This window comes from Numida meleagris, chromosome 2 (assembly GCF_002078875.1).
Source record: "Numida meleagris isolate 19003 breed g44 Domestic line chromosome 2, NumMel1.0, whole genome shotgun sequence".
Taxonomy (NCBI): domain Eukaryota; kingdom Metazoa; phylum Chordata; class Aves; order Galliformes; family Numididae; genus Numida; species Numida meleagris.
This window is the reverse complement of record NC_034410.1, coordinates 99,692,638-99,711,152: the sequence shown is the minus strand read 5'-3', so window position 1 is coordinate 99,711,152 and position 18,515 is coordinate 99,692,638. Positions and strand designations below refer to the sequence as shown.

Sequence of the window (18,515 nt, the reverse complement as noted above, 5' to 3'; positions counted from 1 at the left end):
ATGTACAGTAATGTCAAGTATAAAATGATTTTGCAAACCCAGTATAGTCTTCAGAAGAGTATATAAAATGTCTGACAATTTTCTTAGAGTTTCTAGAATATCAAAATATCTTTACAATGCTACCTTCCATTTGAACTGAAGCACACATTTTTTGCCATTACCCTTCTGTGATTACATGGTAGGATAAATTCATGCTTCCATTATCAATCTACTCTCACTTTTTTTTTTTCCTAAAGTAGTTTCGTTCATGTAAATTACTGACATGAGATATGGGGAAAAAAACGATTTTGCAAGATTGCCCACTTGACCTATTCCAAATACTTTATTTTTTTGTGTAAGATTAGACATTTAGTCTTCCAAAGTTTATGCTGAAATAGCAAACGGAAGGCAATTTAATGCCACATACTGTTCAATGACAAAATTTTGCATGATTTTGTTGTGTTATGTCATCAATGTAAAAAATTGATTTCCCTCTTTAGAGAGGAATTCATTACACAAGAACTCAGAGTGTGTCCATGGCTTCCTATGCTGTCCTCTAAACTTTAAAGCTACTATCTGAGGTTCTTCTGATACATTGACAAGGTATTTATTAGGTAAGGCTAAGACAGCATACATGCCCATTTTCAGAAGAAATAGCTTCTCCATACTTCTAAGAGTGTGTTTGTATTCTCTAAAATTTACCACTTGTTTCTCTGAGAGGATAGATGAATCTGTGGAATCTGAATCTGTGATCTTGGCATCCATAGTTTTAAAATTCTCTGGTTCATAGGGAGAGTGCAGTGATAGCTTCTCTGCTGTTTAATTTGTAAGGACAAGTGTAACTTAGTGGCGCTGTCAGTCACAAGATTTCACTTTCAGTGCCAGGGGAGTTAGTGTGGCAAAGACAGAGCATGCAGAACCTGCACCTTGAAGAGCACCAGTGAGTAATGGGGCGTTATTTTGTAACCATGAGATTAAGCCAGAACTCCTTTAAGTCAGCAGCAGAATTTCCGTTGACATATAAGAAATTAGAGCTAAACCTGATTAAAGTACTAGGTTAACAGGAGATGTGTAAGGCATTTGTGTTGTTATGCTAAAACAATGCTGGCAGGAAGTTACTTGTTAGTGTTTGGTTAAATGCCATTTCTTCTGGTGTAGAGATTAGCTTTTGTTTGTCATTAAATTTTGATTAGTGAGGTACTGTAGTTCATCATGTGTAACACTTTTCTCTAAGTTGTCTAGCAGTCTTACTTCTTTTGACAGTTTGACTAGGATGGGGAAAAGGGAAGATAGACACAGTTGCTTTTGTTGTTTTTACTGATGTTTAATCATTCTTTAATTTTTACTACCCAGGAACCTCTGCGCAGACTGGAAAAACACTGAAAGGGACTAAACAATTCATAGAAGGTTTTAGAATCTGAAAGCATACTCATATTAATATGTATTATGGATGATGTGATAGTATCAGTTAAAGAAATAACATCAATTAAATATTTAAACATATTAATGAAGATCCTAGTTCAGGTTAAGTGAATGTCTTCAAAAACTGGCAGAGAAAATTCTGAAGCATCTTAATATCATATTCATGATAGTGTATCTTTCCCTAATTTAGAGTGCAAAAATTCAAAGCGGCCATTACTCAAATGGAAAGACAGTATGTAGGTGAATGAGATATACACTTTATTCTAAGAGTTGATACTATTTCTGTGTCACTGAAAGAATAAAAAATATTTTTTTTGACAGATTGTTCCTTCAAACCAGCAACATAAAACAGATGACAATGGTAGGGCTAACCTGGGAGTTATTAGTATTCATGCACCTAGGTAAGTAGTGAAAATTATGTGGAAAAATTGAATTCTGAAATGTCGCTTGCTAGATATATTTAAGCTGCGCATTTCATAATGTACCTACCAGGAAATTGTCTAGGGATAAGGTCGAACATTTATTTAGATGCCGATGGAAAGCCACATAGTGAGCTTTAAGAAATAAAATGCTTAACTAAGTAAAAATGAATGGCTTCTTCTTTCTTCTGAGAAGCTGCTGTTCTAATTTTCTGAAGTCTAAGTTTTCTCCTCATGGTAAAACACAGCTTATAATTGCCAAGCTGTACCTAGTGTATGTGTAAATCATTTAAAACGTTGAAGTTTACAGCCTTTGAGTGACCAGAACTAAACATCATGCTTTTAAAATAGGAACATGTTTTAGGAGTACTGAAACTCCACTTCCTCTAGGAGCTAACCAGTGTTTAAAGGATTAGGTAAATTGTCCAAAAAGAATTCTAGTGGGGAAAAACAGAAAGAAAACCAAAAATATTTTCTTATTTACAGTAGATATAACAAAGTCTCATTTCCTGCAGCTTTGTCCTGTATCTCTTGCTTCCTCATGACAGTCTCTCTGGATCCACTTTACACTCACGTGTCCCGTCTGACTTCGCAAATTCATTATTTCTCTATTCTCCTCATGCTCACAGTTCTGCTACTCACTTCTTGTATCCCTAAGGCTTGCTTGATAACACTATAGTTTTTTTCCTGCATCTTACTGTTTTGTCTCGCTGCTTAAGCATGGTTCTACACAAGTGATAGCTAGTTTGGGGTTTATATGTAATTTTTTTTTAAGTGGATAGTAAACCCATGTACCAGACAGAAAGATTATTTTTCCCATAAAGAAGAAAATGACTGGGGACTCTTTATTCTAGCTACTTACCATTTCTAGAAAGCTGTAGGGGTATGATTTGTGTTCTGCATTTCCATTTCCTCAGTTGTAGTAAATCAGCTTTTTTACACATTCCTTCTGGCCTTTTAAGATTTCACTTCCTCTTTTAACTTTTGAATCAACTGGCCAGTCTCAACTGGACATATATTGAGATGGAATAGCTTAAACTTTGCTTGCTTAGGAAAATGAGTTGAAAGCTATTTTTTTTTGTTTGTTTCCTTTTTCTTAGTGAATGCTCAAGAACAGGAATTTGTAGGCATAGAATCATAGAATATCCCATGTTGGAAAGGATCCATAAGGATCATTAAGTCCAACTCCTGGCTACACAAAAGACCACCCAAAAATCATTCTGTATGACTGAGAGCGATGTCCAGATGTTTCTTGAATTCTGGCATCTTAGTGCCGTGACCACTTCCCTGGGGAGACACACTTTTATTGAGACACAGATCTAAATAGTTCTGAGTAATTATAGATGATATTTCCATTTAAAAAAATCTAAAATATCACTGGTACCAATTAAAACTATTTTTTGTGTGTTCTGAAGATTCTTTACTTCTTGGTCCCTGACAGCCAGTGCAAGTTAATCTATTGCCTGCTGTAGAAAGGTTTAATGGATATCATGGGAAAAGTCTGCTGAGTGTTTTGTTACAAGTACTTAAGCTAACCCTGAAGAGAAATACTGATTAAAAGTTGGTAATGCTTAGCTCGCAAGAACTTCTCTTTCAAGACTGGATTGGCTTTAGGTAGCTTAGAAGCAAGCACTCAGTGCTTTTTCTTCTGAAGTATTTTATGCTACTCAATATTTTTGCATTCATACCTCCAGGAGTTCATTTATAACAATATTACAAACTGTGTTTGTAATGTTCTCAACTCAGTGGATGGTAAATTAGATACCAGTATATTACTAGCTGCTAGAAACCAGTGTGTTCAGTGGTAGCGCCTTACCTTTTTAGCATAATCAGAACTGGCTGGGAAATACAGCCAGCATGCAGTTAAGTTGTTATATAACAGTGAAGTCATTATGTGCTAACAGTGCTAGATGTGTGTTTAAACACATTCTCTCTTTGGAAACTGCCAAAGCAGATTGTTCCTTAGGCAGCATTAGTTATGCTTGCTTTCTTCCATACTGTCTTTTGCGACTTACAGCTGCTGCAGTTGCTAGCATCTTACAGATAGGCAATGAAAGGATCAAGCTAAGGAAATATTAAAAATTAAATTTAATAAGCTACTATCTTAAGAATATCTTAAAACTGTGATTTTACTTCATTCATATGTTTCTAATTTCACCTTAACACTTCTGTTTTTTCTCCTTTCTTCTTCTCTTTTCTTTACTACTGGTATCTTGAAATTCTTTTAAGATTTTGTTTCTTAAGCTTTCATGCAAGTGATTCAGATTTGAGGTATGTTGATAATTGTCTTTTCAAAAGAGATTTTATGACAGTTTTTATGATTTCTTTTTATTTCAGGGGAGAGCACACTTTACAGCTTAGTGCTTCATATAACAAGATCGCATTAGATTGTCCTGTAATTAAATTAAATGTCCTTCCTGATCCTGACAAGCCCGTCCGCTTGAATGTTAAATATGACAAAAATGCTTCTTTTCCAGCAGGAGGCACCTTTCCTGGTAAGTATAAGGATTATTTGATAGATAATAAAAAAAACCAGTCTTCTAAGGAGATTAGGTCTCTATAGCTACCAGTATTTTTCCATGTAAGCAGATATTAGTATACTAATTCTGCTCACTGTTAAGATATTCTTATTTGCAATTTTATAAATAAACCCAGGACTTCCATTCCACACAGTTAAAGGAATGGAAGACTAACTTGGCTGCTTTCATGAGACAGCTAAAAAAATGAGAAGCATGTGAATGAAAGTAACTGTCTTACTTCTTCATGTCTTCCATTGTTACAGTGGAAATAGAAGCTAGCTTGAAAGAGGCTTCCACTTTACAGACGGCATGGAAAAGTGTGCTTTTTCAAACATCACCAAGTTTACAGTACTTGAAGATTTAACAGAGAAGTAACTAATACATAAAATATATATTTTTCAAATGTAGTATGTGCAGTTTAAGTCAACCACATTTTTAGAGAGGAAGACAAGTAGACAACTTCTTCAGGAGTTAAAATTGTAAACGTGATATTAAATTTTGATTATAAAATTAGACATTAAATTCCTTTTTAACAGTCTCATATTTAATTAGCATCCTAATCATTGAATTTACTGATGAACTAAGGTATACTTGTGATCATGCTTGAATTCTTTGTTCACATCAAAGCACAGTCTTTCCGTAATGTGCAAAATTCAGTTCTGTTTGAACTGTGCAGCTTCAGTTATATGTTTGACACTACAGCTACAGGTAGCTTTCAAAGTATTCAGTTAGCATTTACAACTAGAATGGCTGCTTTCTTCTATTTCATATTGCTTTTCTTTCAGACCACTTAGTTTCTGTGGAGTTTATAAGGAAAAGCTAAACTATTTGGGTTGAGATTTAAAAAGACCAATATTTTGACTGCAGAATCAGTCAATAGCAAATGGAGGAATGAAATGTGTCTGTATATCCTACTACTAAGTATGTCATGTTAGTTGTAAGAAATAGCCAAACTGATTAAGGTTCTTATCCTGAGTCCTTTTTATTACAGTGTGGCTAGTAGATGGGGGAAAATGGTAGTGGTTTGTGCCTTTTTATCTAGTAGTTCAATGTCTAAAGCACTTGTGAAGGAAGAGGGAGATATGGATTTCCAGTCCTTGAAGAAGGAAATCAACTACTTGATCAGCTAGTGATTGTTCTTTTGTAAGAGCAAAAGCAACCTGGCTTGCTTTTAATTAGGATGATAACCTGGGAAAGGCAGACTTGAATTTAGTGGAGATTTTTAAGGAATTATTGAATAAAGCACATGCTTTGTTGCTCCTGTTGTTTTTTGCCTAAATAAGGATTGTTATCTGACCTAATTGCAGGACTAGGGAGAGACTGATTTCCATGCCCTGTTTCAATTTTTGTTGCTTGGGTTTCATTTGAAATGTAGGTTTTGTGTGGTTTTTCCCTAGGTAGGAGCAAGATCTAGAAATTCATCAACTTTGGTCATTGTTATTTTGAATAAAAATAATCCTAAATAATTGTCTTCTTTCGTTCTGCAGATTTTATGGTTAGTGTTCTTTCTGAAGATGACAATATTATCAAAAATATTAATCCAGCACGTATTTCTATGAAAATGTGGAAAGGACAGGGCAGCGGAACTAGGATACCAACTGATGTAAGTCATCAAAACGTTTTCAAAATGGATATTGAGATGGTAGCATAGGACAAATATTTTTATAACGGAAATTTTCACATGTATAACTTAGGTCAATATCCTGTTCTAGATTTTAAATAACGAGAATTACCTATCAGACATATTTGTTTGACGATCTGCTGAGTTACAAGTTGTCAGACTACAGAAATACCAATGTAGTAATATAGTAAGTATAGAAGTGCTTCTAGTCTGCAGAAGCTAAAGAATAACAGGGAGATTATTAAAAATTGAGACCCTGAGTTTGCAAAAAACAGAGTCCCAGGATTAGGAATGTGAAAGTAACATCTAAATTGTAGGTAGTCTCATTGAATTACTGTATGCTATCAGTACTGTGAGGGCTGCTCAGAAAAAATGCTTCATGTTTTATTATGTTGGCCCGTGACATCAGAAGCAGATGTTGGTGATAGGGCAGTAGAGGTTGAACCTTCCAGCCAATATTCCATTGCATTTTGTTGTGGTACAACAAATGGCAGCAGAGGGGCAGTCTGACAAAACCAGCATCTGACATGGAAGCATGTATGAAGCAAAGGTGTGTCACTGAATTCCTCCACGTGGAAAATATTGCACCCATTGTCATTCATCGATGCTTGCTGAACGTTTACAGAGACGAGACAGTGGGCGTGAGCACAGTGAGGCAGTGAGTGGTGCATTTCAGCAGTAGCAACAGTGACAGTGGTCATCTCCTCTGGTGCAGATCAAGTTCAGCATGCAGGCTCATTTTCATAACTGACAAAAACGTGTACGTAATGCTGGTGAATGGTGCTGAAATACCGTGTTTTGTAGCTGAGAGTTTGCTCTGTCAAACAGTGTTATTGTGCTCTTTGTGTCTGTTGTAGTTTCCGTGGTAATAAATAGGAGATATTACTTTCATAGTGACCTATATTCAAATCATGAAGACTTGACAGCATATTACAAACAAAGTTCTTTCAAGTATTCAATGTTATTTATTGATTTATTGATTTATTGACTTTTGCATCCTTTCAGGTTACGTCGTTTAGCTGTAGTAAAGTGAAGGATGACAAGGAAGATGGCTTCTTTTATTTCAGGTATGGCAGCAATTAATTTGTAATTACTGATGCAGATTATTATGCAAAATACATAGTTATTGATAATAACAATTTGTTAAACATTTAGTGTAATGCAGTGCTATGAAAAGTATTAGCATGCTGTGGTGAGTATGAGAATTGTATTCTTCCTAAGATATATTCGACTCTTGTTTTAATCTGAGAAGAGAGAAGGAAAGAGTCTAAAGTAGTATATTACATGATGAGAAATGCTAGCAGTGCAAGAGCTATAGTAACCTTCCTTAGTTTCTCTTCAGTAGAATGTTCAACTGCTGTAGAATTGCAGGTTAGACAAAACAGATTGAACTCTGATTAAGCACATTCTGTAGCTGTTAGTTTTGAACGATGTTTTTCTCTTGTCAGCTTAGTGGTCTTTCATTCAGAGGAAGTGTCTCAGATGGCAGGCAGTAGAGCTAGAGTTCATGATACACTGGTGTCTGGTTGCCACATTCCTTATACATCTGTGTCTGGTAGGCATGCTATGGGATGGTATAAGTTGAATAGTTGTAGCCTTGGTTGCTGCTTCAAGCTCTTGTCTCCAGATTTTAGACTTCCCTTCTGTTTTTAGAATGCAGACTTTAGGATCACCTGTATGCAGCAGATACCAGTGTTGCACACCTGATCTAATTCTTCCATCAAAAGAACAGAGGAACTTTGTTTTCCTGGGAAGCGGGTTAGATGAGGCTCAAATCGAAAGTTCTGGCTCAGCTTGATACACAATGTAAATTTACCACCATCTGTAATTTCCTTTGTTATATCCAGCTAAGAATTCACTGTTTGGGAAAGCAATTGATATAACCTTCATTTATTCAGTCTTTTAGCTTCTCATATGGTATACACCAATGTAATTTATTTGTATATGAAGACTTCCATGTCAGAGATTACAGCTAACTCAGAAGACTGCAGTACATCTCAATAGGAGTTGTAGCTATTTAGGCATGGCATTTGGTATTATTACTAAGAGCTCAGTCTTTATCTTAAAGGCATTGAAGATTCCGCAGCCTTCCAAGGCTGTGTTTGATAGTTGTAGCAAAAGACGACTCCAGAATAAGGGTACAGTTTTGCTTTTAGGAGAGCAGAACTTTCTCCGTGTCTAGCAGAAAGTTACAAAAGGAACTTCTCCAGAAACTGAGGTTCGAAGCAGATTTCTACCAAGTATAAGGTGCATTTCTGTGACATTGCTTATTCTGAGAAACACTTAGTAAAGGATGTAGCTAAAACGTTATCAAAACAAGACATGTTGTGTAGTGTATTTGTACCTTCAGGAAAATAAGTACATATCACATTCATCTACATTGTGCTTCTCACGGAGAAGCACATAATAGGTGAATGCGATAGAAATTAACTTGTGCAGGGTTGAATTTGGAATTACAAAAACCTTGACATCACTGTTGTTTCCTAGTTGGCTAAAAATGTCTAAAAGTAAAACTCCCTAACTTTCTGAAAGATTCGAGAGATCTAACAGTTGGTAGAGGCTTCTCATTGAGCAGTACTTCTAGGAAAGTGTGCATTACTCATTGCTGCTAGTGTCTGTAATGACATCACTGTTTACCACCTGGTTTCTCTCTTGTTTTCATGTCTTTGGCATAGTCACTGATGGTTGTCATCTACTTAATGCTAGGTCAGTAACGTGGATGCTCCTAATGCAATCTCACAATTTTTATAACAGTATTGCATTTTCTTCTTTTTCTAAAGCTTATGTCTGGTTAGATGTTGTTCAGCCACACTGAGATCCTTAGCGCATTGTTTACAACTCAGTAATGCAGTTAATGCATCCTGACAAGGCAAATGCTACTTTAAGACTTAAACCTGGATAAAATGTAGAAAAGAAAGTAGAACTGTGCCTGCTCTATACGATGTACAAAAAAACCATACCCCAATCTACAGATAGATAACACTTTGGGGTTATTTGTTTATTTTAGGTTAGCCATTTCTGGGAATCTTGCACCTTATTCTTTTTCTAAAAAATTCAGAGGAAACAAATTGCTTGCTGTTACTGACAAAACAGATAAAATGTGTGCTGAAAGCAAGAATCATCTGAACCAATTCAAGATTGTCACAAGTCATACTCTCAGAACATTGTCTGAATCTTGGTTAGAAACTGCATCTCCTCAAAGATTTCTAAATATTTAAGTCACTGCTGTTCACTGTGTTCATTGGAAGACTGCAGCAGTTGTCTAGATAGTACATGGCCTTCCTTGCTAGGTGAAGTTGTGTTTCTATCCACAGAAATGTAGTCATGTGTCTTTCTTTCATATTTTGATGTTAGGGATGCTCTCTCAGTATGCTCAACCTTGGCCATTGGTGATGACCCAACTTTGTACAATTTCTGAGTAGCAGAAGGAATCATCTACTTAGATATTGTGTAAACTCAAGCCAAATGATTGAATTTTGAGATAACTTGTTGTGATAGAAGATCTAAATATCTCTACATTCCATGTCAGTAGCTTTATGAGAATTTATTAGATTCAGTGTGAAAACAGAGTAGGATTCTAAATAATGGGGCCACAACAAACATCCTATCAGTTGCTAGAGGCAACTTTCCTCATCCAATTTTCCAAAAATCTTATTCTAGAAGAGTTCTTGAGAAACTTCTGTGGCCTTCCTGTTGAAGGCTATTATGGAGGAGTATTACACATGTCAAACTGTAACAGAATTCTACCCAGTTAGGAAGACTACTCAAAATTTGAATTGTTTGCATACTTATTTACTTGTCACTTCAACTTTTGTCTGTGTTTTGTTTTTTGATTACTTTAGGGATAAAGTGATTCCAGAGAGAGTGGGCACTTACAGTATCCAGTTTACTTTTGCAATGGATAAGACAAACATGCTCAGCAGTGACCAGGTTTGAAAGTATAATTAATTACATGTAGCCAAGTACATGTAATAGAGAACCATCAAATACTATGATACTGCGCATAAAATTATACTTCTGTAATTAAGCAGAAATTTGGGAGAGTAACCAAACTTCATAATTTGTAACCTAGTAGAACTGCTTTATGGTCATCCTAAATTTACCTCAGGAATGTCGGGAAGTTTCACATGCATTTATTTCAGTATTTTTTGAGCAACTGCTGCATGTAGGTGAACTGCGATTAATTCTATCAGTCTTCATTTTGGTTTGTTTTATTTTATTCCTCTTCCTTTTCTGATAGATTATAGTTGAAGTTGTACCTAATGACCCAGTACGCTTGTTACCTGATTCTTTACCAGCTACTCCAGCAGTTTCCAATGTTCGATCAGTCACTAGCCGTACACTGGTCAAGGATTTATGCCTCCACGTAATGGTAACTATACTTTTATACAAAATCCTTATTAGGGAAATATGACCACTAACAATGAGTTGATTTTTGCTGTAAGGCATTGCTACTGTCTTCTGTTTTAACATATTAATAAATATGGCTAAAACCATTAAATGTTTATTTTATTTTAAGTCATAGAGTCATGGATGTTCGGAAAAATCTCTTAAGATCATCTAGTTCAACCACCAACCTGTCACCACCATGCCCACTAAACCATGTCCCTAAATGCTGCATCTATGTGTTACAATAATTGAAAACAAACCTAAAACCAGCCTTCAAAGACTTAAAGTATATTAGAAGATTCTTAAACTGGTGGCAACAGTCATGGAGAAAGTTTTTTTTGTTGGTTTTTTTTCTGTTTTTTTTTTTGCTCCAGTCTTCACTGGCAGTCACTCTACCCGCTCCTCTCGAGTCTCTTAAGTCCCTTAACCTCAAGGCAGGGACTCAGATAGCAAATTCCACTGTGAGTGAATATTGGATTCAAGACCTTCGGATGAACCTGAATATACTTAAGTCTGTGGAATCCTATGAGATGCATTCCAGGATCCTGAGGGAACTGGCTCCTGTAGTTGACAAACCACTATCAATCATATTTGAAAAACATGGTAGTCAGATGCAGTCCCCAGTGGCCAGGAAAAGGGAAACATCACTCCCATGTTTTAAAAGAGTAGAAAGAAAGACCCTGGAAACTAGTCGACCTCACCTCTATGCCTGTGAAAATCTTAGGACAGATCCTCCGTGAAGCTATGTTAAGGCATATGGCAGACAGGGAGATGATTTGAGACAGTTAGCATGGATTCACAAAGAGCAAATTGCACCTGACCAATCCAGTGGCCTCCTGTGATGGAAGATCTACGTCAGTGGACATCAGTAAAGCAACTGATGTCATCTATCTGGACTTCTATAAGGCTTTTGGCATGGTCCCACACATCCTTGTCTCTAAACTGGAGAGAGATGGATTTCAAAGGTGGACTACTCAGTGGATAAGAAATTGGCTGAATGGATGCATCCAAAGAGTTGTGGTTGAAAGGCTCAGTGTTCAAGTGGAGATCAGTATGAGTGGTGTTCCCTCAGGGGTCCATACTGGGACTAGTAGTATTTAGTATCTTTAATAATGACATAGAGAGATTGAGTGCACCCTCAGCAAGTTTGAGGACTTAATGCCTTCTTTTGCCTCAGTCTTTATTAGTAAGGCCAGTTGTTCTGAGGTTACCTGGCCTCTGAATTGAAAGACGGTAACAGGGATCAAGATAAAGCCTGGTAATCTAATGGGAAGAGATCATCTTGAGTGTCATCGCACAGCACATACAGGATAATTGGGTTATCGGAAGCAGCCAGCATGAGTTTATGAAAGGAGATCCTGCCTGGCTAACCCGATCTCCTTCTATGACATGATAACCCACTTAATAGTTGAGGAAAAGTCTGTGAATGTTGTTTACCTTAATTTTAGTAAAGCATTTGACACAAACATGCGTAGTACTCTCCTGGAGAAAATGGCTTCTCCTGGCTTGAACAGATACACATTTTGCTGGGTGAAAAACTGCCTGGACTGTGGGGCTTAAAGAGTCACAATGAATGGACTTCAGTCCAGTTGGCTGCCAGTCACTAGTGATATTGCTCGGGGATCAGTCTTTGTTTAACATTTTTATCAGTGATCTGGATGAGCGGGATCAAGTGCACTCTCAGTAAATTCAGAAGTACCAAGTTAAGTGGCACTGTCCAATCTGCTTGAGGGTAGGAATCTGGATAGGCTGGATCGATGGACTTAGTTCAATCACATGACATCCAGCAAAGCTAAGTGCTAGGTCCCACACTTGAGTCATACCAATTTCATGCAGTAATTGGGGAAGGGTGGCTAGAAAGTTCATAGAATTATAGAATGGCCTGGGTTGAAAAGGACCTCAAAGATCGTCTAGTTTCAACCTCCCTGCTGTGTGTAGGGTCGCCAGCCCCTAGACCAGGCTGCCCAGAGCCACATGCAGCCTGGCCTTGAATGCCTCCAGGGATGGGGCATCCACAACCTCCTTGGGCAACCTGTTCAAGTGCATCACCACCCTCTGAGTGAAAAACTTCCTCCTAATATCGAACCTAATTTTGGCTGGCAGAAAAGTACATTGGGGTGCTGGATAGCAGCCAGCTGAACATGAGCCAGCAGTGTGTCTGGGTAGCCAAGAAGGCCAGTTGCATCCTGGCCTCCACTGGAAATAATGTGACCAGCAGGACTAGGGAATTGATTGTCCCCTTGTACGTGATCATGCCTTGAATATTTTGTGTTCAGTTTTGGGTCTGTATGCAGAGAATAACAGTGAAGCTGGTAAAGGGACTAGAAAAAAATACGTATGAGGAGTGGCTGAGGGAATTTGTGCTGTTTAGTTTGGGGAAGATGATGCTGAGGGGAAACATTTTCATTCTCTACAACTATCTGAAAGGAGGTTGCAATGAGAACGTCATAATTTTCTTAGGACATGAGGAAGTGGTGCCAGTTTGCACTGGGGGATGTTTGGATTGGCCACTAGGGAGAATTTCTGCACTGAGAGGGTGGATAAGCATTGGAACAAGCTGCTCAGGGGAGGTGGTGGAGTCAAGGAGAGGTATTTGAGTGAGGTGTGGACGTGGCACTAAGGAATGTGGTTCAGCATCAGGACTCAGTAGGTCAGGTTGGACTTTGATGATTTTGAAGGTCTTTTCCAATCTGAATGATTCTGTGATTTTATAAATTAATTACTTATTTTGGTTCCTGTTCTTGCTCCAAGCTAACTTTTCTGTCTTTTTACTTACAGGATGAATACAACAATCACACTGGAACTGACTTAGTTGGAAGAATAATAGCAAAAATTAAGAGTCCCAATGAAGATGATACAGAGATCCCACAGTTTCAAGGGAAAATCAGTACAATTGAGTTCCCATTTGACAGAGGATCAGCTGAAATTGTAAGTGTGACTGAAACTCACAGTTCCATGAGCTACAAATCTATTGAAGCCTATTTTCCTACCATTTCACAGCTGATCTCACACTTAACCACAGTCTGCGGAGGGTTAGCATATATTGTAGGCTGCCTTCTTGATATGAAGATCAATTATTTCTTCTCTATTTGGTTGAGGTGAATAACAGCCTCACAGAGTGTACTCCGCCTGTTCAGATAAAATTACAGGATAATTTTTCAGACTCCTCACTGATGCAGGAATCAACAATTTCTTATCTTCATATACTAGGAACCTGCTGTGGAGTCATTGTGACATAATTAATCCAGTCTTGCTTCAGTGTCTCATCTAAGAATCTATGTAACCTGAGGGGCAGGAGAGGCAGGAGGGTTGTTTGTTTTTGTTCATTTGTTGCTTGGCTTTTGTTTGTAAGCAGATGTTTTTTCTTTCTACTTGCATTTTGTGGGGTTGGTTTGGTTTTCATTTGGTGCTCTTCTTCTCCCTCATTACTGTGATCTGATGAAAATCTACTGCCTTTGACAGTTTCTGTTCCCCACTGTTTCTTTGGCACCATTCCATTTCAGTGAATCCCTTCTTCACACAGTTTATGGTTGTGTACTTTGCAGTGAGTTCTCTGACTTTAGGCAACTCACAGAACTCATGCAGAAAGGATTTGTTGGTTATGTTTAAACATACTTTTCATATGGTTAGTAATTGGAGGGGAATGGGAAAAAATCGTGTTTTTTGAAGTACCTTGAAGTTGCTGTTTCGTGTTAAGAACTATAATCATGTGCAGCTAGCATCAGCGTAATGCAGGTGATAATCTTGACATATTTACCCCTATGTTGAGGTTCAGGAATGCTATATTTGTTTAATGAAGGAAAATGTTTAGGTATTTATTAGCATAAATTTTCAAAAAAGAAGGTATTTCTGCTGCAGACTTTTCCTGATTAAATATGTAGCTGCAATATTTTTTGAAAGTCATGAAGACTATCTTTGAAGGTTGTATATCTATCTCTTCTTTTAGGCTGCAACCACCTCTCTCTTGATTTGGCCAGTTGAGTAGCAATTTCTACACATTAAAGGTGGAAACATTACGAGTTTTATTATAAACATTATTCATTTTATGCATGATACCTTTCCCAAAGTAACAGCACACTTAGATATTACTTATATTAATTTTACTTCTAATTACCATTCTTTATGGTTTTATAATATTTCCTGTGTTTGTAAAGAAAGGAGAAGGATTTTGGTTTGTTGTTTTTTTTAATTATGTATAAGAAATTCCTGAGAAATTGGATGTTCTTGTCAGTGTTTAGATATATTATACTTTTCATTCATTTTGTACATGCTGTCTACTTCCATGTTAACAGCAGTAAGTTTAATTCAGCACTGGGAATAGATTGCTTTTCCTTCCCTGTGTTTCTGCATTTGGTTCATAATGTTCGTTTACATTTGTTCACAATGCTGTATGAAGTACATCTGAGGAAATCTTGCCTATGGGGTGATGCAGAAAATATTTTTTCTGAGCATATGTCTATCCAGTAAAATATATAACTAAAAATAATAAGACTCTTTGACCTGGTAAAACAACCTCAGTTCTTAAATAATGAAATACTTACTGATAACTCTTCATATTTTACTTATTTTTATAAGGAAATTGAATGTATAGGAAATGAAAGACATTTCCAAGCCTGTGTTTAAAACTGTAGTAGTATCATAAATATGTTATGTGTTAGGTAATTTTACTAAGTTTATTATTTAAACATTGTTTGTTTTATTTTGTGTGTTACCTTAAACATATGTTTCTTTGTTTGTTTTTAAATTAGAATCTAGTGCTGGCTGAAAACAGTCCTGGAAGAGATAGTACTGAATATATTCTTGTATTTGAGCCAGATCTGCCAGCTTTGAAAAAACCTTTGGAACCATACCGTCTGTCATTTATGTTTTGCAATGGTATGTTTCAGTTGCTTGAAAATGCTTGTTTGTACCTAGAACAGACTATGTTTAGGTCCCTAATACTACTTAAAAATTGTGTAACAGCCTAATAGATTTTTGCTGATGTTTAACTTAAGTAATTGTATTATTGTATTTTCTTCTAATTATATATATGTATTTCTTCATGTAGGTTTCGAGAAGCAGCAACAGATGGCAACACTTACAAGGGAGAGAGACCAATTATCTCAGTCCATAGGTGTTTACAGAAATTGGTTTGATACTACTAATCAGCTTGTAAATGAAATGAGATGTAAGTGCAATTAAGTATATAAATAAATTTCCTGACAATATTTTTTTTTCCTTTAAGGGGAAAAATCAGCATTGAAGTCCTGAGATTAATTAGATGGGAGTGGAAGTGCTTTGCATTAGCAGGAAATTTTACATTTGTATGAATAATGTTACTTTTCTTTTGTGCATTTGACCCTGTGTACATTATTCAAAGCTTGTCTAAATATTCGTTGTTTATCTATACATTCCTCAGCAAATGTAATACTTAGTGAAGCCTCTTCAAAGCGATGTGAAAGCAATTGCTTGCAGAAATGGGAGAGAGAAAGGAGGAAACATTTTCTTCGCATTATTTTTTCTTTGAATCATTCTGCCTGATGATCAAGTTTGCTTGTTTATGCTTTTGTAACTTGCATATTCCCATTATGAATGCAAATTCCTGAATTCCAGTAAAAAAAGGCAAAAGGTTTTGCTTCATATTTTCAGAATTTTGCACATTTCTAGAGAGTAAATTAGAGTACAAGCTTATGCTTTATGCTTTAAAATATTTTCAAATATGGATAAACCCATTTGAATAGAGGAAGTGGGAAATCCTTACTATCTTCACAACTGTCGTAGTTGAGATATGAGTTGAGGAAACAGTGTCTTGGAACTGGCCTTTCATACAGAGAACAAGAGAGGGTAATGCCAGCTACCACTCTTCCTTTCCCTCTTGCCATTTTCTCTGGTGGAGGACTTGGAAAGATAATTGACAATGAAAAGAAAAAAGAGCTTATATTCTCAGACTCATCTAAGTACTAGCTCCATTGCTTTGTGAAGCTGGAAGAGATGACTGCTGCTGAAATTGCTTTTGAAATGAACAAAGCACAAGATTTTTTTGACAAATCCTGATATTCTGTGCTGGATCTGAGAAGTAGATATCATCAACTCTGGGTGGCATAAGTACTGAACAGTTGTAAGAAAATCTGTAGTAAATGTTCCCTTGATTTCTGATATATCCTAATTATCTCTTGATTTTATTGGTTTCAGGTCAGGTTAAAGACGCTGAAACAAGAGAAACTTACCTGAAGAATGAACTGAGAAAACACCAAATTGAATTACCACAGACAAACATAGTATGGCTTATTCCTTACTAAACTTCATAACATTTTAAAAATAAATCTAAATCTTAATATGATCTCTGCATCATTATTGAATCATGCTAGTAATTACACAAATGCCTGCTAACAAAACTCTGAAAATTTAAACCACGAGGAAAATGTACGGATCATCACCTAACTTTCTTTTAACTGTTCTGCTAGTCTCACTGTCTCACTGCTATATACTTTTGTATCCTGATCTTGTTTTTGTCTCTCTGCTACAGTTAGCAGTGGTTTACTAGTAATACTGTTTTTAATAATGGGTTTCTAAAGACTGATCAATATATGCTAGATATATTCTGGAATAAGTAGACCAAATGAAAACAGTTATTTTTCAGAGAATAAATCATTTCATATGCTGCTGCAAAACCTGACATAAGAGTATGTTTGAAAGATTCAGGGTAACCTGTCCCAGTACTAATTTTCCATAAAGACCCAATTACATTTTAAGGAAATCTTTTTAAAAAGTTTTCAAACTACTAATTATTTTTTCAAAACATTATGTAAATTATTCCTTATCTTTAGATCAAATTAAAATGATTATAACATAAATGATTAATAACAAAAAAAATGTTATTAATCACAAATCAATAGATTATACAATGATGAAACTTAAGTTCCCCAGGCCTGGGCATATTCCCTTTCTAAAATGGTTTCCTCTACATTCATGGTTACCAATTCCTGCTAATTTAAACTTTCTTCAGTTGTGGCTCTAATCAAGATGCAGTAACTCTTTTTTAAAAGATCCCTGAAATCTTAAAAAATATAGTAATAAAAAAGCTTATAGCTGCAATATACAGTGGTCCCCTATACATTTACAGACTATTTCAGATTATTGAATTATTTTATTCAGAATGTGATTCACAGCAAGTGAAATAACTGATTCTGCAAGTTGGCCCCATGATAAATGCTCACTAACTCTAAATTTCCATTCTCAGCTTCAGTATGTGGATTCTCTTATAAAACAAAAGATGTTGGATCAAGATGGACTAATGAAACAGCCAAGGCGGACTTGTACCCTCCCAAACTATCCAAAAGGCAACCAAGATATTTTAGGGAAGGTGAGTTTTCTCCCAGAGAACCTTCAGATCAGTTTTGTTAGTTCCAGGAAGTGGTAGTGATGAAAAATCAGCCAGCTGAATATCTCAGTAATTCTTGAGGAGTACTGAGAAAAAGATAACGTTCTTATCCCATCCGATGACCAGCTGTCCTAACAGAGCCATCAACAGGGGAATTAAAGGTCTGAATGAAGTTGCAGGAGGATTGCGATTAGTATGAAAAGGGGATGTGGTCTTGGCTTCTATTTTGACTGTTCTAACTTCTGTGGTACAGATTGCACATTTAGCACAAATTGAGGATGATGAAGCAGCAAAAGTTATCTCTTGGCATTTGGCCAGCGACATGGACTGTGTAGTCACATTGACTACTGAAGCCGCTCGTTCTATTTTTGATGAAACGCATGGTCGACAGCAGGTGTTACCTCTTGATTCTATTTACAAGAAGACACTCCCTGATTGGAACAGGTAGAGGAAAAAACAGTGACATTTCTGCATTTGTATTATGAACTTATTTAATATTAAAGATTGAGAGTATAATATTTCCAGTTTTGTAATACTTTGTAATGTCGTTTGAAATTTTAGCTGAAATCCTAGCTTTACATATTTAACTGCTGTTCTTTATTTAGTAGGATGTTGCTCCTGATAAGAGAAGAAAATTTTCCACTTGCTTTATTCACCTCTGTGTGTTTACTAGAGCATTGTTTTTTTTGTTTAATAATTCCAGTGCTTCCCATCATATTCTAAATTTATAAGAAATCTAACTCTAGTATACTCCCTAAAATTTATTGTTGAGATCATTTATCCCATAATATGGAAATGCTAAGGTG

The 18,515-nt window shown here is 36.3% G+C and overlaps 1 protein-coding gene across 1 annotated transcript in view; it reads left to right on the top strand.

Moving 5' to 3' along the window:
- SMCHD1 (structural maintenance of chromosomes flexible hinge domain containing 1) overlaps window positions 1–18,515 on the top strand; it is a 73,694-nt gene that overhangs the window by 48,838 nt on the left and 6,341 nt on the right. Inside the window, exons 31-42 of the mRNA XM_021386519.1 lie at window positions 1,723–1,802; window positions 4,158–4,315; window positions 5,827–5,942; window positions 6,966–7,027; window positions 9,803–9,890; window positions 10,201–10,332; window positions 13,128–13,277; window positions 15,098–15,224; window positions 15,397–15,516; window positions 16,521–16,606; window positions 17,569–17,691; window positions 17,963–18,153. Of these exons, the coding sequence (XP_021242194.1) occupies window positions 1,723–1,802; window positions 4,158–4,315; window positions 5,827–5,942; window positions 6,966–7,027; window positions 9,803–9,890; window positions 10,201–10,332; window positions 13,128–13,277; window positions 15,098–15,224; window positions 15,397–15,516; window positions 16,521–16,606; window positions 17,569–17,691; window positions 17,963–18,153 (1,433 nt within the window). The remainder of the gene's footprint in view (window positions 1–1,722; window positions 1,803–4,157; window positions 4,316–5,826; window positions 5,943–6,965; window positions 7,028–9,802; window positions 9,891–10,200; window positions 10,333–13,127; window positions 13,278–15,097; window positions 15,225–15,396; window positions 15,517–16,520; window positions 16,607–17,568; window positions 17,692–17,962; window positions 18,154–18,515) is intronic.